Consider the following 23,381-nt stretch of genomic DNA (forward strand, 5'->3'; position numbering starts at 1 on the left):
TGAGACATTCTGAGGAGCGGGCAGACTCCCAGGAACTGTTCCCGGGCCCCTGCCCAGAATGGGCAGCAAGGGTTCCGAATCCACTCCCACTGGAGGAGTTTGTCGTGACCGATGCCCAACCTTTGGAAAGTTCCCGGGGTCCGGGAGATGAGACTGGGGACTTACGGCAACTGTCTCAAGACCTTTCAGTGGGTGAGGAGGACGATGACGATGAGACACAGTTGTCTATCAGTGAGGTAGTAGTAAGGGCAGTAAGTCCAAGGGAGGAGCGCACAGAGGATTCGGAGGAAGAGCAGCAGGACGATGAGGTGACTGACCCCACCTGGTTTGCTACGCCTACTGAGGACAGGTCTTCAGAGGGGGAGGCAAGGGCAGCAGCAGGGCAGGTTGCAAGAGGCAGTGCGGTGGCCAGGGGTAGAGGCAGGGCCAGACCGAATAATCCACCGTTTCCCAAAGCGCCCCCTCGCGCCATGCCACCCTGCAGAGGCCGAGGTGCTCAAAGGTCTGGCAGTTTTTCACTGAGAGTGCAGACGACCGACGAACAGTGGTGTGCAACCTTTGTCGCGCCAAGATCAGCCGGGGAGCCACCACCACCAGCCTCACCAGCATGCGCAGACATATGATGGCCAAGCACCCCACAAGGTGGGACGAAGGCCGTTCACCGCCTCCGGTTTGCACCGCTGCCTCTCCCCCTGTGCCCCAACCTGCCACTGAGATCCAACCCCCCTCTGAGGACACAGGCACTACCGTCTCCTGGCCTGCACCCACACCCTCACCTCCGCTGTCCTCGGCCCCATCCACCAATGTCTGTCAGCGCACCGTCCAGCCGTCGCTAGCGCAAGTGTTGGAGCGCAAGCGCAAGTACGCCGCCACGCACCCGCACGCTCAAGCGTTAAACGTGCACATAGCCAAATATATCAGCCTGGAGATGCTGCAGTATAGGGTTGTGGAAACGGAGTCTTTCAAAAGTATGATGGCGGCGGCGGCCCCGCGCTACTCAGTTCCCAGTCGCCACTACTTTTCCCGATGTGCCGTCCCAGCCCTACACAACCACGTCTCCCGCAACATTGTACGCGCCCTCACCAACGTGGTTACTGGCAAGGTCCACTTAACAACGGACACGTGGACAAGCACAGGCGGGCAAGGCCACTATATCTCCCTGACAGCACATTGGGTGAATTTAGTGGAGGCTGGGACAGAGTCAGAGCCTGGGACTGCTCACGTCCTACCCACCCCCAGAATTGCGGGCCCCAGCTCGGTGCTGGTATCTGCGGCGGTGTATGCTTCCTCCACTAAACCACCCTCCTCCTCCTCCTCCAACGCAACCTCTGTCTCGCAATCAAGATGTGTCAGCAGCAGCACGTCGCCAGCAGTCGATGTCGCGCGGCATGGCAGCACAGCGGTGGGCAAGCGTCAACAGGCCGTGCTGAAACTACTCAGCTTAGGAGATAAGAGGCACACGGCCCACGAACTGCTGCAGGGTCTGACAGAGCAGACCGACCGCTGGCTTGCGCCGCTGAGCCTTCAACCGGGCATGGTCGTGTGTGACAACGGCCGTAACCTGGTGGCGGCTCTGCAGCTCGGCAGCCTCACGCACGTGCCATGCCTGGCCCACGTCTTTAATTTGGTGGTTCAGCGCTTTCTGAAAAGCTACCCACGCTTGTCAGACCTGCTCGGAAAGGTGCGCCGGCTCTGCGCACATTTCCGCAAGTCCCACACGGACGCTGCCACCCTGCGCACCCTGCAACATCGGTTTAATCTGCCAGTGCACCGACTGCTGTGTGACGTGCCCACACGGTGGAACTCTACGCTCCACATGTTGGCCAGGCTCTATGAGCAGCGTAGAGCTATAGTGGAATACCAACTCCAACATGGGCGGCGCAGTGGGAGTCAGCCTCCTCAATTCTTTACAGAAGAGTGGGCCTGGTTGGCAGACATCTGCCAGGTCCTTGGAAACTTTGAGGAGTCTACCCAGATGGTGAGCGGGGATGCTGCAATCATTAGCGTCACCATTCCTCTGCTATGCCTCTTGAGAAGTTCCCTGCAAAGCATAAAGGCAGACGCTATGTCGCTGGATAGTCAGAGCACCCTCCTGTCTATATCTCAGCGCGTTGAGGAGGAGGAGGAGGAGCATGAGGAGGATGAGGAGGAGGGGGAAGAGACAGCTTGGCCCACTGCTGAGGGTACCCATGCTGCTTGCCTGTCATCCTTTCAGCGTGTATGGCCTGAGGAGGAGGAGGAGGAGGATCCTGAAAGTGATCTTCCTAGTGAGGACAGCCATGTGTTGCGTACAGGTACCCTGGCACACATGGCTGACTTCATGTTAGGATGCCTTTCTCGTGACCCTCGCGTTACACGCATTCTGGCCACTACGGATTACTGGGTGTACACACTGCTCGACCCACGGTATAAGGAGAACCTTTCCACTCTCATACCCGAAGAGGAAAGGGGTTCGAGAGTGATGCTATACCACAGGACCCTGGCGGACAAACTGATGGTAAAATTCCCATCTGACAGCGCTAGTGGCCGAAGGCGCAGTTCCGAGGGCCAGGTAGCAGGGGAGGTGCAGAGATCAGGCAGCATGTACAGCACAGGCAGGGGAACACTCTCTAAGGCCTTTGACAGCTTTCTGGCTCCCCAGCAAGACTGTGTCACCGCTCCCCAGTCAAGGCTGAGTCGGCGGGAGCACTGTAAAAGGATGGTGAGGGAGTACGTAGCCGATCGCACGACCGTCCTCCGTGACGCCTCTGCCCCCTACAACTACTGGGTGTCGAAGCTGGACACGTGGCCTTAACTCGCGCTGTATGCCCTGGAGGTGCTTGCTTGTCCTTCGGCTAGCGTCTTGTCAGAGAGGGTGTTTAGTGCGGCTGGGGGAATCATCACAGATGAGCGTACCCGCCTGTCAACCGACAGTGCCGACAGGCTTACACTCATCAAGATGAACAAAGCCTGGTTTTCCCCAGACTTCTCTTCTCCACCAGCGGACAGCAGCGATACCTAAGCAATACGTAGGCTGCACCCGCAGATGGAAGCATCGTTCTCTATCACCATCAAAAACGGGGACCTTTTAGCTTCATCAATCTGTGTATAATATTCATCCTCCTCCTCCTGAAACCTGACGTAATCACGCCGAACGGGCAATTTTTCTTAGGCCCACAAGGCTCAGTCATATAATTTTTCTAAACAATTTTTATACGTTTCAATGCTCATTAAAGCGTTGAAACTTTCACCTGAACCAATTTTTATTTTAACTGGGCTGCCTCCAGGCCTAGTTACAAATTAAGCCACATTAACCAAAGCGATTAATGGGTTTCACCTGCCCTCTTGGTTGGGCATGGGCAATTTTTCTGACGTACATTAGTACTGTTGGTATACCAATTTTTTGGGGCCCTCGCCTACAGTGTAATCCAATTAATTTTTTGCCCTCCTGCATTACAGCTGACGTTACATCAGCTGTGTTGGGCAATGCAATGGGATATTTTTATGTACCGCCGGTGGCTTCCTGGCACCCACCCATGCTGTCGGTCCACACGGAGTTGTAACTACATGTGTCCACTTCTAAAGAACCCCAGTCTGACTGGGGCATGCAGTTTGGGCCGAAGCCCACCTGCATTTAATCTGACGTTAGCTCTGCTGTCCAGGACACTGCAATGGGATACATTTATATACAGCGGGTGGGTTCCAGGGAGCCACCCATGCTGCGGGTGCACACGGAATTCCCATTGCGGAGTTGGGGATTCCCAGTTGTACCTGCCTGTGACTATTTATAAAAAAACGCGGTCTGACTGGGGCATGCAGACACCTTGACAGAATGAATAGTGTGTGGCACATAGGTTCCCCATTGCTATGCCCACGTGTGCAGCTCCTGATGGCGGTGGCACAGGATTATATTTCTCATTGCTTCTGTACAGCATTGTGGGCTATCGCCCCGCCCCTTTTAAAGAGGGTCGCTGCCTAGCCGTGCCAACCCTCTGCAGCGTGTGCCTGCGCTTCCTCCTCATGGCAGACGCACTTCTAAATAGACATGAGGGTGGTGTGGCATGAGTGCAGCTGAAGGTTGTGTAGGGACACTTTGGTGTGCGCTGTGGACACTGGGTCGTGCGGGGGGGGGGGGGGGGGGGTTGGGCAGCATGTAACCCAGGAGAAGTGGCAGCGGAGTGTCATGCAGGCAGTGATTGTGCTTTGTTGGAGGTAGTGTGGTGCTTAGCTAAGGTATGCATTGCTAATGAGGTCTTTTCAGAAGTAAAAGTTGTTGGGAGGGGGGGGGCCCACTCTTGCCGGTATTGTGGCTTAATAGTGGGACCTGTGAACTTGAGATGCAGCCCAACATGTAGCCCCTCGCCTGCCCTATCTGTTGCTGTGTCGTTCCCATCACTTTCTTGAATTGCCCACATTTTCACAAATGAAAACCTTAGCGAGCATCGGCGATATACAAAAATGTTCTGGTCGCCCATTGACTTCAATGGGGTTCGTTACTCGAAACGAACCCTCGAGCATCGCGATAATTTTGTCCCGAGTAACGAGCACCCGAGCATTTTGGTGCTTGCTCATCTCTAGTGATTATCCATCTGGCAGTCGTCTGGTGATTGCTCCTGGTACAGTCTTTGGGAGTCTGTTGATGTTGCCACTGATCATCTTCCAAGCTTTGCTAGTCTCCGTACTGCAGTTTCTCATGTATTCCTCCAGGCTGGCTGCCAAGGGTTTCGTCATCATTTCTCAGTAACTGTGACTAATCATGCCAACGCACCTCCAAATTTTACTCATGCTTGTGAAAGGCAACAGTGCTGAAATATTGCACTTTTTGTATCTGGGATGATTTGGATAAAGTAGCAGTATTTTATGGACCTCTTCTGTGTTGCTGTGATCCTCGTTGCACACATTTGAAATTTAGAAGCTGGCGTCCCATGATTACCTGCATGGCTGGAGTTTGTTCTTGTGCTGACCTTTACATCTAGTGTTTCTGAATGCCCAAATGTTACTCACCATTCTTGATGTTGGACCTCCGGTCTTGTGAGATAAGTGTCTGGCAACTCTCTATGAGGGAACTGCTACTCCCATGAGATGCTGTCTGGCTACTCCAGCTGTTCTGTATGTGTCCTTACTTTTTGCCAACTTGGCTTTTCCCACTAGATTGGCATAAAACTAGAGGTGTTCCCCTGAACTGTTAATTCCCTGGATGGATTTCAGTGTGCATTTTTCAGCGTGGATTCCGACTCTAACACCACAGCAGCAATCTGCCGCTAAGCCATGGATTTGCTGCATGTTTGCACGCAGACTTAGCCCTTGTGAATGGGCAATATCCATTTACAGAAGGCGGAGGGAGCATGCCTTATGTAATGACTCCGGCTAAGTCCGAGCCTCTGTTACTTTAAACTTCAAATTTGTATATATGGTGCCAAATTACAAATGTAAGTTTGTGGGCTAACGAGCATTCTTCTGTTTTATACAAAGCCTAGGGTGTATTGAACCTGATTGTTAGCACTATGGTTGGTGGCTAATAATGAAAGTCCTGATGACAGGTTCCCGTTTATGGTGGGCATGCACTTTTAACTAACAAATATCTTTTTGTTTTCTTTCACTTTTGTTTTAGAATTTTGTTAAATCTTCAAAAAAGTTATTGTTTGACCATAAAATTAACAAAAAATCTTTAGTGAATTTGCTTCCAGTTTTCAAGTGAATGGTTGGTAGATGAAAATGTATAAAGTTAAGGTTCAGAAGTTACTTTCTTCACAGCACAAACATCAAATAGAAGATTCCTTGCCATTATCTGCCATTTTTCTCTATCATGGTTGGCTTTTCTGTCTACAGTACATGCCCCTTTCATCCTGTGCAGTGACGGGTTTTAGATAATTATTAAGACACTGCTTTTGCTATTGTAAGCCGGACTGTACAATTTACTATGGATAAACACTTGTACATAACTGCTGCTGGGTAAATGCACTTGCAGGAACTTTACATAGATATTAACCCCTTAGTGACCACCCTATCATGTTTTTACATCCTGGCGTTGCAGAACGTGTATGGAGGGAGATCGCGCTGCTATCTCCTTACATACATCGCAGGTGTCAGCTATTTCTTACAGCTGACAATAGCGGGCAGCAGCCTGGACAAGCTGCGCGGCCGATCTGGGCTGTTAACCCTTTAAATGTCGCTGTCAAACCAGCAGCATTTAAATCCCCTGAACGATGTTCAGGCTCCCATACAGATGGCAGAATGTCGTTTTTTTTGCTATTTCTCTCCACGTAGTATTTTTTTACGTTTTTCAGTACATTATATGGTGCTTTAAATAGCACCATTAAAAAATACAACTCGCCCCGCAAAAAACAAGCCCTCATACAGCGACGTCGATGGATAAATTAAAACGTTACGATTTTTTAAAAGGGGGGAGGAAAAACCAAAAATGGAAAAAAGCGAAGAAGTGTGGTCACTAAGGGGTTAGTAGAAATGTGACAATTCTATGCATCATACTACACAGACTGATAGTATCACAATTCTTTGATATTATATACATTGAAGTACGTTTAATTCACTACTAGATAACCTAGAAGGTCTGTTAATCCAACCCTGCACAGAATTATAATATAGTGTATTTTACCCAACTCCTTATCCCTGATTGACAACCAGAATCTGAAGACCGAGGAGAGAGAACCAATAGAGTTGTAGTAGCAGATCTTGTTTTACCAGTTTGGGCTTTCTTCTTAAAGCTATTTTACCCTTACAATCGTTTTATATACTTCATGATGATAATCTAGAATATCAGACTCCCCAGCACCCATCAGGTCCCATTGCTGCAGCTTTAAGGTTATTTTTCTATATTTACATAATAACATGCCCATTTTTCTTTTTCAGAGCATACTATGGCCACCCCACTAGAAGACGTTGGCAAACAGGTAGGGAAGGAGATGATGTATGATATATTCTTCTAGGTACTACATTTTTATAACATCGATTTGGTGTTTTTATATATATGGATATGTGACAAAGTGTCTTGATTTGCTTTTCATGCACTATTATCGGAACTCTTAGGCTGGGTTCAAACACGGTGGATTTGCCGCGGAAATTCCATCCAGAATTTCACCACGGCAAGTCCACCTGCAGCCGCTAATCCCGGCATTAGCCAGTCATGTGGGCGAGTTTTCTCAGAAATCTCATCCACAAGGGACGGCGAATCTGTTGTGGCAAAGCTGGCCGCAGCATGTCCATTATTTTTTTTAACCCGCTGCGGCCGCGCTCTCCTCTGTGGAAGCGCCGGCTACAGCGGAACAGCGTGCGGCCAAGCCGTTTCAAAACCCACGGCTAAGTGCCGCAATTTCTGAAACAGCACTTTCCCGGTGGAAATCTCACTGTTTTTCGCTGCGGACAAACCGCGAGATTTCCGCCGGGAATACGTTCCATGTGACCCCAGTCTTGGGCCGCTCTGACGCAGGTGTTAAAAAAAACGCTGCGTTCGACATCTCGGCGTTTTACCGTGATTTTGAACGGTGTTTTCAAACGCATTGTACAGCGTTTTTTAATGCACCCCATCATTGTGATGGGAGTTGAGGTGCGTTAAAAAGCGCTAAAATGCACGCCAATAGAGCAGGCAGAGCTCGAAAATCATGGTGTTAAAAATGCTGCATTTGAGCGCTAGTCTGTGAGGCCCCATTGAAATCAATGGGAGCGTTTGAAATGCTGCACTAAACGCTGTAAAAAGCAGGCTTTGTGAGAGCAGCCTTAGGCTCTGTTCATACCACGTTTGTGTGTATACGGTACATTGAATTTATATCAAAATGTGCTGTGTATAACCGTATCCCATGCAGTTGCACATGTCGCCCATTCATTCCCATTGTAAAAAAATGTGCTATACATAGAAAACTCTTTTGGCAATACATCTGGCCTATTGCAGTGCATATGCATTTTCAATGTTTTTTTTTAATCTATGCCAGCATTTATTCTGTATTTTTTACACTTAGCCTGCGTCTCATATGCAGACTAAAAAACCTATTCCGTCACCATATGGTGCCGCGTGCAGGTCTCTGTCCGCAGCTTTAAACTACCCAACCACATGCCAAGCAAGTACCCAGGATTCAGTGATGCATTCTTAGATTCCTGGCCTCAAAACACTGTAAATATGTCATTGTTTTGGGACCGAATATTCAGTGTTGCTGTGTGCATGAGACCCAAGGGTCATACATATGCTGGAAAGGCTTGACTTGCCTTTAAGCCTCCGTGCTCAAGGCTCCTGATTCATATCAAGACAGCAGGACATCTTGGTAAAAACTGTTGAAAATGACGGATTCTAATCTGCTAAACACCGTAGCATATACATAGAATGTATTCCAAAGCGTTGAGTTTCCCAGCGGCTCTGTAAGATCACTCCCAGTAATTCAATTTCAATAGGAAATTGGTAAATTCAGTGTAGATATTAATGATACGTCAAAGCAAAGGTTCAAAGATTCTGAAAGGATAAGTAAATCGGTTCAACGTGTTTCCCTGCCTTTTAAGACAGTTCATCAGGAACCCGTTGGTCACAGTATTTAGTGTAAGGGAAGTCCCTAAGAACAGAACATAAATCTAAGGGATATCTAAATAACAAAGCTGAACCACTTTAAATGTCAGATGGCATATACCGTATTTTCCGGCATATAAGAAGACTGGGTGTATAAGACGACCCCCGACTTTTCGTCTTATATGCCGGGAATACAGTGTGAGAAAAAAATCAATACACCCCTCCCGCAGCGCTGCTGCAGGCTGTCGCTCACTCGTGCACGCCGGCAGAGCATTGCTTTCTGCAAGCGGGGCTTGAATGCCCCGCCTCCAGAAAGCTAATGCTCTGATTCGCTAACTTAGTCTGGCTTTAGCCATTCACAGCCATTCATGACGTCATTTTTTTGGGGGGGGGGGGGAAAGCGCAAAGCTGCAGACTGCAGAGCAAATTTTTCGGGGTTAAAAGGTCGTCTTATACGCCGGAAAATACAGTATGAGAATAATCATGTGAATAAGGGCTTTGTGTCTTTGAGGCAGGACAGGACAGGAACTATTAGATTTTTTTGGACTCGGATATGCAAAACATCAACTTCAATGGAAGCCGTCCACGCATAATCCGCTTAAAAATAGAACACGCTGTGATATCTTTCCTTCTCCACAAGTGGAAAATCACAATTGATCTCCGCTCATGTGCAGGAAAAAGCATTTTTCAAAAGCATGTTATGGGCGGTATTTGCTGCAGAATCCAGAGGCGGACACATGCCCCGGTTCCACAATGCAAATCCAGCCATGTGCAGCCAGCTTAATATTGAATTTTCCTTACCTTATTAAAGTCAAATGGGTTTCCCAGCTGACACAGAGCTGCTCACTTAGATCAGGGTTTTTGTAGAGTAGACAGTTGTAAAAAAAAGAAAAACCTCTACAATTTTTATTCAGATCTTTATTGAAAAGACACAAAATGCAAGTAAATATTTGGATTTGGGACAAAACAAATCAGAACCTAGTAATCTTACATGAAATGAATCCACAGATAATGCTGTTAATGGAGGGATGAGCTGGATGCTCTGATGGCAATTGGTCAATATTTGGCTTCACATTAGTGAGGTATGATCTCAAATCTCCTCGTCCAGCAATTTGTAATCGACTTCTTTTCTTCGTAAGAAGATTGGCGTCCGCGCTAAAAGCCCTTTCCACGAGGTATGAAGATGGAAAAACTATCAAAAATTTTCTTGCAATAGTCCATAATGCAGGATAAGCAGCAGGTACGCGCGCAATGCGTTGCTGCTGGCATGAAAACTGGTACAAACTTGCCTATGAACATAGCACACCATAAAGCAGATAGGTATAGTTCGGGGAAAACCTCTTGGGCTCTGGCGGATCACGTGAAAACGATGCGCAGTAGGAACTTTATAGGTAAATGAGCTACTGCACAGGTCTGTTTGTCTATAGCCAAAGCCCAAGAAGTTTTGCGCAAACTCTACATTTTTATAAAATTTGATGAAATATCACATAGGTAAGTAATTTCTATGTCTATTCTATGTATTATGTATGCAATCTGTGTAAGGTGTATTATGTCATTTATAGAATGCCTAAATGTTCATGATGACCTGCCTGAATGGAGTCTGCTTACGTGGACCCCATTTACATTTCATGCACCCCTAAATTTTTTTCTTGCTGACATGGACCCCCAGCAAGTCAAAATCAAGCCCTTGGGGTCCATATAGACCACTTTGGGAACCACTGGTCTATACTCTGAAGAGTTCTTAAATTTCTACTCATAGCCTTTGTTTCTGCCCCTGTGATTATTTAATCTGCTAAACAAATTTGATTTCAATAGGATGGTGTGTGTACATGGGGAATAACTATTTTTGGCTATTATTTAACTTGTATTTGGCATTTTTCTCCAGGTTTTCATTCTGCTGGCTCTATATCTAATGGTCTATTTTCCCTTAGCTGGTGGGTGGAATCTGTTTTCTATGATGCCTCCCATACACTGCACACACAGAGAAGAGGAGACCCTGCTCCTCTATCTTTCTGTAGAATCTTGTCAGAAGCAGCCGCATGGAGGACATTATACAGCAGTACTGAGCAGTGAAGCTGTAAATGCAGCTTCATGGTGAGATAAAGAACTTACTAGAATCTGAAGCTACTGTGTTCAAGTCTGTTTGTACCTGTCTCGCTTCTTCATCTTTCTCCACCTTCTCTCTCCATTAACTTCTATGAGCAGCATGAGACAGCAGCATGCAAAGCCCCACCCCACTTTCTGTAATCCTTTTCTGTGTCTTTGCTGCTACAGACAGATTTCACATGACAACAGGCAGTGGACAGCAAGCTAGAAGAATGTGAGGCAGTGGCAACCACTTAAGAGTGATATTTTTTAGCATCAAAACGTCATTTTAGATAAATAAAGGGATTAGCACTTTTGCTAATTATCACTTTGGCTATTACATAAGCACACGTATTTTGAACAATTAGTGACCATTTAAATACCAATGACTGCTCGCCCTTTTTTGATTTTTCCTCTTGTTAATAGAAATAGTTTTGCTTAAAACACTATACTAGGAAGTCAAATTTTTCTGCAGTTCCATATTATTTTGTTTAACGTGATAGAAAAAGCATTGTTTTGCTTTCACATGCCTCCAATTAGTGGCAATGCAAGTGAAACATACTATCATTAGGCAAATACCGAGTAAGCATAACTTTGATATTTTTTTCAGATCTGGCGAGGAGCATTTCTACTTGCTGATTACATTCTCTGGCAGCAGGATCTCTTCCGAGGGTGCACAGCGCTAGACCTCGGGGCAGGCACCGGCTTCACAAGTGTCATCATGGCAACAGTTGCTAAGACTGTCTACTGCACAGGTATAGCATATCATTTAATTATAATATAATTCCTGTTGCACTCCAGATAAGTATTGTCCCCCCTGCCAAGTGTCCAGTCTAATAACAGTAATCCGTGTTGCTAATTCAAGATGACTGTAGAACACAAGACGTTTTATGCAAAAACTTCAAATACAAGTGACATGTACCAGAGATTATTACTTTAAGTGTGCCATTAAATTACATGCTTTTAAAGCATTAAGATGAGATGTTTAGATCTAGTCTGTTTAATAGCTGAAATAACTGAATTATACAGGTGTAGACTGAGTAGGATCAATCAGTTGCTCATGGAGTATTGCCAATTAAAGGGGTTATCCAGCCACAATGTTTTTAAAAACTCTGCGTAGTGGTAAAATATTAAATAAAAAACAAAGAAAGCCTATTCATTTCCACATACGGCAGGCTGAAGGAGTAGGTTTCTTATTAAATCTCAGTCAGGCAAACTGACAAGTTGTTCTTTATCTGTGAATTAATAACGGGAGGGAGTGGAGGAGCTGCGATATGAGCAGTGTATTGCTGGGGAAGGAGGAGAAAATGACCATTTATGTTACATTCGGGAGGAAAGAGGAGATGATGAATGTTCACTGTATTGCCAGAAAATATTTAAAAATTAGGACAGCGCTCCAAATGGCTATCTTGACAACTCTTATCAACTCAAAATAGAGAAAAGGGACTTACCCGGTGACTAGTGGAGTTCCCTCCCAGGAAAACATCACTAGCACCTCCAAATGCCGGTAGGTTTTAAGATAATCTCTGGAGAAAATCCACGTCCTTCGTATCCAGTAGTGACCAGAGAGCTGCTGAGTTATTGTGCTCCTTCAGAAAGAGTGAGCCTAAAACAGAAGTGTTCCAAATAGATCAGTAAAAAAAATCCTCAGCGCTCATTGAAAGGAGGATGACCAGGTTCTCTCCATCATAATGATGGAGAGAACCTGGTTATCCTCCTTTTAAATGAGCGCTGAGGATTTTTTTTTTTTACTGATCTACTCGAAACACTTTATTGCCAGGGAAAGGAGAAGTGTACATCACATTCTTAGCTGTTTGTGGTCTGAGGGTGTGCTGTCAGCGTAATGTGTCTATAATAAAGTAGTTCAGAACAGAACCATGTGAAGAACTTCTCCTGTGGATCTGCTCTGAACTACTGTATGATCAAGAAAATGTGCTCTTTAGCATCACTTCTGGCCACAGACAACTTACAATGCAGTAGACAGCAGGCAGAACTTCTCCTTTGCCTGGCAATAAAGTGAACATGCATCATCTCCTCCTTTCTTCTGGCTGTAACATGAACTGTCATCTTCTGCTTCTCCTAACAGCACTGCTCATTTCACAACTACTCTAGCCTTCAGATCCTGTCATTATATTGATAGCGTAAACAAAAATCTGCAAAAATGAGTGTCATCCCAAAATACGTGTGTAAGTAAAAACAAATTAGCCTCAAAGGTGTCCATAGCCTTTATATGTGGTGACTACATTTTTCAGTTTAGAAGATAAATTTACTTAGGCCGCCTGCAGACGGCCGGGTCGGATCCCACTGCAAAAATTCTCGCAGCGGGATGCGGACCCGTGCCCTTGCACAGCCCTGCGGCTCACCCGCTCCCAGTATCTCCTCTGTTTTGTGATGTGCCGGTTGCCACCCAGTCGGCGATTGCGCAGGGCGAGCCGGCATGTTACCACTGACATTTCTGTGCGGGCCTATGCGAGACCCGCACAGAAAAAGGAACATGCCGCGATTTGTTTTCCGCGTGTGATTTCACGCGGACAAATCACGGCTGTGTGCATAGGATTACATTATGTAATGGAATGCTATGCAAGCGGGCACAGGCGGAAATTTTGTGGGAAATCCCGCTGTGGAATTTCGGCCCGTGTGCAGGGGGCCTTTATCTATTTAGCCTGGAGCATTGAGTTTTGGTTTATCCAGCTTTTTTAACCCCTTATGTGACATGGTCTATTTTAACCCAAAGGATGCAACGATTTTTGGGGGATTTTCATCTCCACTTTTCAAAAGCCATTGCTTATTTTACCGTCAATAGGGTCATATGAGGGCTTGTTTTTTGCGTGGCGAGCTGTTGTTTTTAGTAGTAACATTTTTGGGTACATTCAATGTATTGTAAAACGTTTATACATTTTCTTTGAGAGCAGGGAGAGAAAACACATCAATTCTGCCATTTTTTTGTACAGCGTTAATCATGCAGCATAAATGACCTGATTCATGTTTTCTGCTGTTTGGTACTACAATACCAAGATTGTTGTTACTTTTTAGGCTTTTGCATAATGAAAACTCTTTTTTTTTTTCTACATTGTTGCATTCAAAGCCCCATAACTTTTTTATTCTTTAATGGACGGAGCTCTGTGAGGGCTTGTTTTTTGCGTGATGAGCTTTACTTTTCATTGTAACCATTATGGGGTACATACAGCTTTTCTGATCACTTCTATTTTATTTGTGGGAGGCTAAAAAGTAAAATAGGCATTTTCCCTCTGTTTTTTATGTTTTTACTGTTTACTGTACAGTTTTTGCCGTGCAGGATAAGTAATGTGTTCAATTTATTAATAAAACAAAACAAAATCAGCGCCTACTCAGTCAAAGTAAAATCAAGTTTTCAGCTGGATACTGAAAGCACTCACCTGGTGCTCGGTGTGATCCACTGCCCAGAGGATCCACCGGCACCTATGTCCTTGTTCGCTTGTATTATTATCCTGCGGTTTCCTATCCGGTGTTCACCGGAGAGCGATCATCGGGGAGACAGCCCAATACCGGCTGTTTGCATGCACACGCTCCCAAAACGAAAAAGAGCCCCTCGCGGATTCCCAGGATATTAACGGACCCAAATGTCCATATAATATAATTATATTTTTATTATAGACGTTAACACTACGCGTTTCGGCGGACTAGGCCACCCTCTTCAAGCATATCTACGTTATGCTTGAAGAGGGCGGCCTAGTCCGCCGAAACGCGTAGTGTTAACGTCTATAATAAAAATATAATTAATAATTATATTTTTATTATAGACGTTAACACAACGCGTTTCGTAGATATGCTTGAAGAGGGCGGCCTAGTCCGCCGAAACGCGTAGTGTTAACGTCTATAATAAAAATATAATTATATTATATGGACATTTGGGTCCGTTAATATCCTGGGAATCCGCGAGCGCCGGGGCTCTTTTTCGTTTTGGGAGCGTGTGTTCAATTTATTGTAAAGGTTGTTACCGATGCGATGATTACCAGAAATGTGGCGGTTTTTTTTGTTTGTTTTTTTTTAAACAATCTTTGTTTATTGAGTATATCACAGAAAGAAAATGCAGGTTACATTAATTCAGGTTAAAAGACTTGGAAGAGGCAATAAAGAATGGGACACACAGGTCCCTAACCGAAATAATAAATGTAATTACTTGTTAACATAAAGTTGCAATCAGAATTGTATTATTTAACTTTCCTGCAATAATAATATTTGGGATTTAAAACGAACAAAATAGAAAACAAATAAGGTAACCGATTTAGGCAATTGTATCTAAAAGATCCTGTCGCTGTTATGTGGTAAATAAGAAAATGATCTGAATTCTTCAAACATGTTCAAGGTTTCACCTGAGGACGGATTTTTGGAAGCATTGGGGGAGTAGAGTATGTGGGGAATTTATGATGTAGAAGAGTGCATGGGGTGAAGTTCATGGAAATTATAGTAGCAGTGTTTTTGGTGGCACATCACACTCACAGTTGCTTGATTACCACAAAAGACAAACACAGCTTGGCTCCTCCCATAGCAGTGAAATCAGCGTCTTTCAGCCCACTGGATCTCTATGGTAGGTCAATGTGTTCTGTCAGGACTGCTGAGTTGTGTAGGAAATTATAGTACCAGTGTTTTTGGTGGTGCAATGCACCACACAGCTCTGCTACATGGTACATGCACACACACAGCTTTACTACACCCTACACATCACACAAACAGCTTGGCTCCTCACATAACAATGACATCACCACAGGTCCTTTAGCCCACTGGATCTCTGTGGTGGAGGTAGGTCAGTGTGTTCTGTCAGGACTGCTGAGTTGTGTCTTTTGAGATAATAACGGCTTAGTTGTATTCTCAGTGTGTTATGTTTATCCTCTCCTTCCAAGAGTCCTAACTCTGTTGTTCTTCTGTCAGTCAGACTCTGTGTTTTATATATGTCCATAGATCTACAACAGCAGAGATCGATGTTCTCACCAGAAACTGTTTGACAGTGAGTGAAAACTGTAAGAAATATGTCACATTCACTATTATGTTACTCCATATTTCCTTTGTTTGTATCAAACACAATGAATGGTTTCTGCATACTTCTTCTCCTTTCGCAGTTTTCTGGAGATCAAAACTCGTCCTATACTGCAGTAAAAAAAACAAACCTATTCGAACAGAAGCAAACAGAAAACTTTTAGTTTGCTTCTTTTCAATTTTTGTTTTTTAAACTACTGAAATCAAAAGTGCTAAAAAGGAACTATTTAATTATATTAACTCTGTCTCTGAGCTCCAAAAACTGAGCAGAGAGATGGAAATCCTAAGCAAAGGCTAAACGCTAGTGTGAATGAGCCCTAAGCTAGTCTATCTTATGAGCTCTCTCATAATACTAGTCAACTATTAGTAGAGGTTTCATTAAACAGGGCTAAATGACTAGACAGTTGGATCATAAACTAATTAATACACATTACTTCTGGCAAGTCACACACTCACAAAGCAGTGTTTGTACTTCTCAATGTTCTTAACACATAAGGAAATAAAAAGTCAATTCCATATAACAGCTGGGTCTCATTGAATAAAAGACACACATAGAAATACATGGCGTACAATGCAAACACAAGCAAATATTTGTGTCTGTTCCCTGCATGCGCTGCTGTATTATGTGGAGCTGCTATAATTACACCAACTTCATGAACCTGCTAAGTAAATCCCTCCTGTACGACGAGGTGCTGAAGTCAGGAGCAGAACACTGCCCCCAGAATGACAGGTAACATTTCTGGCGCTTGTGTGACCTTTTCTTCTTTCTGCAGATTTGGTTCACGGAACACTATTTGACTGACTACTCCAAAGTCACTTTTAATCACCGTTTGCGGTTCCGTTTTACATGGTTCTCTGCTATTAAAAATCGATTTTAAGGAAAATGAAAAAGAGTTTTTAAAGTCAGGCGAAATATCATGTGGGATGCAGATTCTTACCAATGGTAATCCAACGGCCTTTGTGACCCTTACCCGCATCGCTGTAATCAAGGATATAAATTAGTAAATTGCTCATTTATATACATGTGCCGGCCAGATCTTAGGCTTAATATGGATGTGATAATAGTTATAGGCAGAGTACAATATTTTTGGAATTACAAAACATGCATTTTTTACCATACTAGTCTAAAGGTGCAATTTCATTAGACATTTTGTTTATTTTGCCCTAACTTTTGTAATGGCAGTAAAACCGTGTGATTTTTGTAAAAACCTACTTTGTTTGCAAAAATTGTGGCAAAGATGCACCAAACTGGGCAGAACATATCTTGTATAAATACACCCCAATACAGACCAGAGGATTGGTTTAAATTGTTGAAAAACAAGGAATGATGCGTGTAGTTCAGTGGGTGACAATTTGAAACGTTTCCCTACTAGTTGGGCTTCGATAGACATCAGAATAGCTGGCAGCCCCTAATATACAGTGGTGCTTGAAAGTTTGTGAACCCTTAAGAATTTTCTATATTTTTGCTTATATTTGACCTAAAACTACATCAGATTTTCACACAAGTCCTAAAAGTAGATAAAAAGAATCAAATCAAACAAAGAGCTAGAAATAATATCTTGGTCATATATAGTACAGTTTTTTTTTTTCTATTTCATTGTTCTTCTAAAACCTCATTGAGACCCTTGGGGATCAAGGTGTTAAGGGGGAATATTCAGAAAATTGACCAGTATTAATTTTTTTCCAACAAGTGCGGTGCATGGACAGGTTTGAAAAGGTGGCCATGCGTGGCCCCTTTCTTCTCTGCACATCACGGCGCTTTGAGAGGTGGCTGTGCGCATGGCCTATTGGCCCACGTCACGGTGCTTTACTTCAGCACACAGCTGATTGTGAAATGCAATTCTAGCGCACACGCTCCAGCATACCCCAATCACCACTCACCTCTCCACTATTTCCTTTGCTCAGTGTGGTTTATTAATGCTTTATATATCCTGCATGAAATGACTGTTACATTATGTTTAAAAAAAGTGCTACTCTGACACTGAAATGCGTTGCATTACCTGGATGTTCTGTTCATCTTCCTGCCAATAAACCTTTATATTTCTACAACAAATCCGGTTGTTGCTACTCGATCCCATTTCCACCATCAGACCCCCCTTTCTCTTAGTGTAGAAAATTTTGTATCCGTGCTTACTATCTTAGGCCTCCTGCACACGGACGGGTCGGACCCCGTATCCATTTAGAAGAAGATGATACATTGATTAGATGCCCCCTCAATGGCAAATGAACATGCAGTGTTCTGTTTTGGGAAAACAAGTAGGGTTACCAGACCATTTACATCAGACAGAAAAGCTGCTTTATTGCTATATAATGTACGATTAATTGGCTATAATTAATGAAGGTTTTATCTTCTCCATCACTGAATGACTTAGCATCATGCTAATTACATATTACTTATGATTCATTTGAGAGTTCCTGACTCCATCTGTAAACATTGTTAGAAATGAGACCGGTTATATATGCAAGGTTAGGCAAATCCGATTTTTGGCTATGAAGCCAGCATCAATACGAAATGATTACAATTATTGTGATGTCTAATTACTTTTCTTAAAGCGGAAATCTGGCCAGAATAATCTTTTGTGGAGTTCACCACTGATTTCCAGGAGATTAAGCGCGAAAGCACCCTCAGCATTTCTGAGATTTCTGTTGGAAATCTGATAATCTAATTAAATAGCCATTGACTTGAATGGAGCTTTTAAAAATCACTAAACATTTGATACAACCTTTTAAGCAATCTCTGAGCAGTACCAAATAGTTTTAACTCTTGTTAGAACCTGTTTATTGTGGAAATCCACTGAGCTCTCAGATAAGACTTCACCAATGTGATATTCTCATATGATATAACAAAAGATGAATTTACCTTACCTGTTACGGTATCCTACCTGATGATACGCCAGCCTGGGTTGCCCTAGAACTTACCCGCAACCCCTGTCCCTGCCTACTTGCCTCCACTCCTGGCTAACCCCAGGCGGGCAACTGGGCGGCGGTCCCTACACTCGCTAGGGACCGAGGAGGGACGCTGGCGTACCAAGATGGAACAGGGTAGGATACCGACAGGAAGGGTAGGTGAATAAAGAAACAGAAAATAGCAGCAGACCGAGGCAGATGAATAACCTGGCAGACAAGCAAAAGCAGAGAACAGGAGACTGTCAGAGGCAGGCAGCTAGCACACTCAAACGGAAACCAATAACTGGCAGTGAATGGACCTCACTGCAAGCCTTATAAACAGAAGCCTCCGCCCAGGGGCGGAGAGGGGGAGGCGACACCTCCCAGCAGAATCTCATGACAGGGACTCGTGCATGGAGCTGCACTCACAGACGCCCGCACACACGCCGCCGCCCGGACCCACGAGAGCTCGCACCGCACTGACCAACCACCCGCGGCCCCGTCAGCCGCCGCATGGTAACATTACCTTCTTAACTTTTAGAATGTCTTAACCGCTTAAAGACCGCCCATACGCCTTCTGTTGGTGGCCGATAAAGCGCTTTATTTTGATGAAATCACCTTTTTACAGCACTGCATCAGAAACCTGGCACGCGTCTCTCGTGCCATGGAGAGCGGGTGCTATGCTGTTGGATAGCAGCCTGGCACTTGCTCAAACAGCGGGGACCGGAGAAACCTCTGATCCCTGCTGTGAGACAAAAATATTAAAATACATGGTGAAAATAGTTAATTTTGCCTATCTTGCCTTACAAAAAACGAAATCGAAAGTGATCGAAATGCCTTATGAATCAAAAATTGTACAAATAAAAGGTACAACTCATCCCGCAAGAAAAAAAACCTCATAAAGCACCGTTAACAAAAAGAGAAGTGTTATGGGCTTTTGAATGCAGTGATAAAAAAAATACATTTTTCTTTAACTGTGAAAAAGTTGCAAAAAAATAAAAAACTATTAATTTGGTATCCTACTAGCCTTCAGAATTAATTTCAGATATTACTTACAATGAATGGTGAATGCTGTTAACCCCTTAGTGACGAATCCGAATTTTGGAAATCTGACATGTCACTTTAACATAGAATGACCCCGTTAAGGTTTTGCATATCTAAGTACTTCTGACATTGTTTTTTCGCCACATATTGTACTTTATTTAGGTGGTAAAAATAGACCGATAGAATTTGTGTATATTCATTAAAAGTGCCAAGATTGAGAAAATATTGAAAAAATTGTTATTTGTTCACATTTTCAACTGTAATATTTCAAATATGTGCAAACATACTGTACAAATTTTGTAAAAAAAAATGGATTAACAAACAAAATGTTATGTTCCCAAAAATTTTAATAAGTGAAGACTAGAGTTCATCTTGTAAAATGCGGCAACACAGAAAAAAATCTTTAAACAATAAAAAGTGTTTAGTGTACGCAAAAAGCAAAACATAAAAAACGGTATAAACTGGGTATCACCGGAATCGTATTGACACATTGAATAATGCTGAACGCATTTTGCATGCTGAACGCTGTAAAAATGAAATCTGAAAAAAAAGAATGGTGGAATTTCTTTTTTCTCCCAATCCTTTAAAAAAAATAAATAAATAAAAGTTTTACAACACATTAGCAAAGTGATGTAGAAAAGAAAAAAAATTTGCAAAAAAACAAGCTCTCGTATGGCTGTGTCAATGGGAAAATTTAAATGTTATGGCTCTAGGAATGCAAAGATGACACAAACTGAAAAATTAGTTGGTCACTCGACTAAAGGCCCATTTACACAGAGAGTTTGAGTGACAGTTTTGAGCGATCATCTTTGCATAACTAATTAGCTACTTAAGGCTGGGTTCACACATGGCGGATTTGCTGCGGAAAGTCCATCTGGAATTTCTTGCGGTAAATCTGCCTGCAGCCACTAATTCCAGGATTAACTGGCCAAGTGGACGAGATTTCTCAGAAGTTCCGTCCACACGGGACGGCGAATCCGTCGTGGCAAAGCTGGCGCTGCGGCGCGGATTCGCTGGCCGCAGCATGTCCATTCTTTCTTTTTTTTTCCGTTGCGGCCGCGCTCTTCTGTATCGGAGCGCTGGCTGCAACGGAAGAGCGTGCGGCCAAGCTGTTTCAAAACCCGCGGCTTAATGCCGTGGGTTTTGAAGCAGGGCTTTCCTGGTGGAAATATCACGGTATTTCACTGTGGCCAAACCGCGAGATTTCAGCCGGGAATACGCCGCGTGGAAACCCAGCCTAAGAGTTATGCAGGCGGAGTGGGATACCGCCGCGATAGCTCGGAGAACAATGCAGCTCTTTTGAATATGCAAACTGCTGCTTTGTTCTCAGTGCTTTCAGCTGGTGTCCTCCTGAGAACTGCCAGCAAAAAAAATGCAATCAGCACTACTCACTGATAATGCTAATTTCTAGCTGGCTAGACATGAGCGATGACAGAACAGTGCACGATGGCCGCACGTTTTGATGCAACGATCATCGCTCAAAAGACAGCTTTCAGCGATAATCATTGTGTTTAAATGGGCCTTTGGTCACACAGGGCTTAAATGGAACCTGTCAGCTTGAACATGCTGTGTAAACTGCAGGCAGTATGTTATAGTACAGGAGGAGCGGAGCAGATTGATATGTTTTTTTTGGTGTAAGATTTGTTAGAACTTATATTTTATACATTTACATCTCTTCTTATTCTGAGCTTACAGGCCCAGTGGGCGGTCCTATCAGTGACAGCTGCGTATGACAGTGCATACAGAAATAGCTGTCAGTCACTGATGGGACCGCTCACTGGACCTCTAAGCTCAGAATAAGAAGAGATGTAAATTAGAGATGAGCAAGCATACTCGCTAAGGGCAATTGCTCGAGCGAGCATTGCCCTTAGCGAATACCTGCCCGCTCGAGACAAAAGGTTCGTGTGACGGCGCGGGGCAGCGGTGAGTAGCGGCAGTCAGCAGTGGGGAGTGGGGGGGGGAGAGAGGGAGAGAGAGATCTCCCCTCCGTTCCTCCCCGCTCTCCCCCGCCGCCCCCTGCCCGCCGCCGGCACCCGAACATTTTGTCTCGAGCGGGCAGGTACTCGCTAAGGGCAATGCTCGCTCGAACAATTGCCCTTAGCGAGTATACTCGCTCATCACTAGTGTAAATGTATAAAATATAAGTTATAACCAATCTAACCCCCATAAAACCATATATCAATCTGCTCAACTCCTCCTGCTCTGTAATGATGCCGGCAGTTTACACTGCATGTTCCAGCTGACAGGTTCCCTTTAAAATGTAAAAAGGCATTAGATTGCTGCTCCTGTTTTCTTCTGAATCTTGTTTAATATAAAGCTCTGTTCTGCTTTAGTATTATGAGCTGTTATTTCTCTGCTTGTTGAACTGCAGAACTGTCAAAATCCCGGAGTCCTAGCTTTCTGCGCCTCTGCTATCCATAATAAACTCACAGATGGGGTCTGCATTCTTCAACTTTGTGTGAATTGTGAAAGTGCCTGTAGGCGCTCGACATAACAACACTAGGAATTTTGAGAGCAATTCAGAAAATAAGATTTTGGCAAGGAATAGCTGAAAGTAATTACACTAGCAGTGCTCTCCAGTATGTGGCTTTCAGCCTGTTGCAGAGGTACAGCTCTCAGAATGCCCCGCTCAGTCATAGAAACCACAATGAAATCTGAATTCAGAAGACTGTCAAGCATTACATAGAAGAGTTTCGCAGGATTAGAAAAACATGGCTACTTACTTCCGTAGACAACACAACACCTGTCCATGGGTTGTGTCTGGTGTTACTGCTCGGTTCCACTAAAGTATATAGGATTGATTTTCAGGATCATACGCAACCTGTGGACTGATCTTGTACAACCTCTTTAAACCGCCTGCTGCAGTCTAATGTTAAAAATGTATACTTTAATGTTGTGTAATATTTTAAAAAAAGTATGCCTTAATGTATATTTTTTTTATGGAGTGCCCTGTTTTGATATATTCTGTTCCCCATTATATTTCAGTGCAGTCAAGGGTGCACATACCAAAAAGGTAGACCATGCTGCTATGAAATACTTGTGGAGGGTGCCCAGTGCCACTTGGCCCCATCCCATTTATTTTTGGGGATGAGAACTGGTGTTGGAATCTCCCCTATAGAGGGAACAGCATTTTTGAAAAATGAAGTGGCCTAATATTCGTAAATTAAAATATGTAGTGGAAAAGAAACACCAGACATTTCTGATGCAATGTGGGAAAAAAAAAACTGTGGCATGTCCTTTCTGTGGGTGTGCCCTAGCATGACCCATTGTTTTCAATGGGGCCAGCAAAGCATGTCACAGCGTGCTAGGTGCAAGTGAGTTTGATGCAATGTTTCCCATTGAAAACAATGGGAAACACTCCACGATCCTCCACCGCAGCTGTCAGCCACTCCTAAAGCCTCATGTCCACGGGCCTGCACAGTTTCCCCGTGCAGAATCCTGCAGCGGATTCCACCAGGCCTGCAGACATGAGGCCAGAAAATACATAACACTTACCTGTCCAGATGCTGTGTGGCTCTCCTCCATGGCAGACGGATCTGCTCACTTCTGACCGGCGGGTGCGCATGCGCCGTGCCATCTTTTTTTTTTTTTAAACTCCAGCTTGCCCGAGGCACGGATGCAGTATCACTTGCATCTGTGTCATGGGGTGGATGGCTTCCATTAACTTCAATAGAAGCCGTGGGAGCTACCCATGCGGGAAAACTGCACAAAATGGAGCATGCTGCGGGTGTTTTCCTGCGCGTGCAGTCCATGTGTCGGGGAAAAATGACACCTGCAGGTATTTAATTACCTGCGGATGCTCAATGATTCCCTATGGGTGCGGATTACGTGTGTGGGAGACCCGCGGGGTTAATACAATTCTATT

General features: G+C 44.3%; 1 protein-coding gene across 3 annotated transcripts in view; it reads left to right on the forward strand.

Annotated features, from left to right (window-relative positions):
- METTL22 (methyltransferase 22, Kin17 lysine) overlaps positions 1-23,381 on the forward strand; it is a 118,412-nt gene that overhangs the window by 32,216 nt on the left and 62,815 nt on the right. For all 3 annotated transcript variants that reach the window (XM_066576156.1, XM_066576157.1, XM_066576155.1), the window contains exons 4-5: positions 6,850-6,890; positions 11,184-11,328. In XM_066576156.1, coding sequence (XP_066432253.1) covers positions 6,850-6,890; positions 11,184-11,328 — 186 coding nt within the window. The remainder of the gene's footprint in view (positions 1-6,849; positions 6,891-11,183; positions 11,329-23,381) is intronic.

The sequence above is a fragment of the Eleutherodactylus coqui genome, chromosome 8 (assembly GCF_035609145.1).
Source record: "Eleutherodactylus coqui strain aEleCoq1 chromosome 8, aEleCoq1.hap1, whole genome shotgun sequence".
NCBI lineage: Eukaryota > Metazoa > Chordata > Amphibia > Anura > Eleutherodactylidae > Eleutherodactylus > Eleutherodactylus coqui.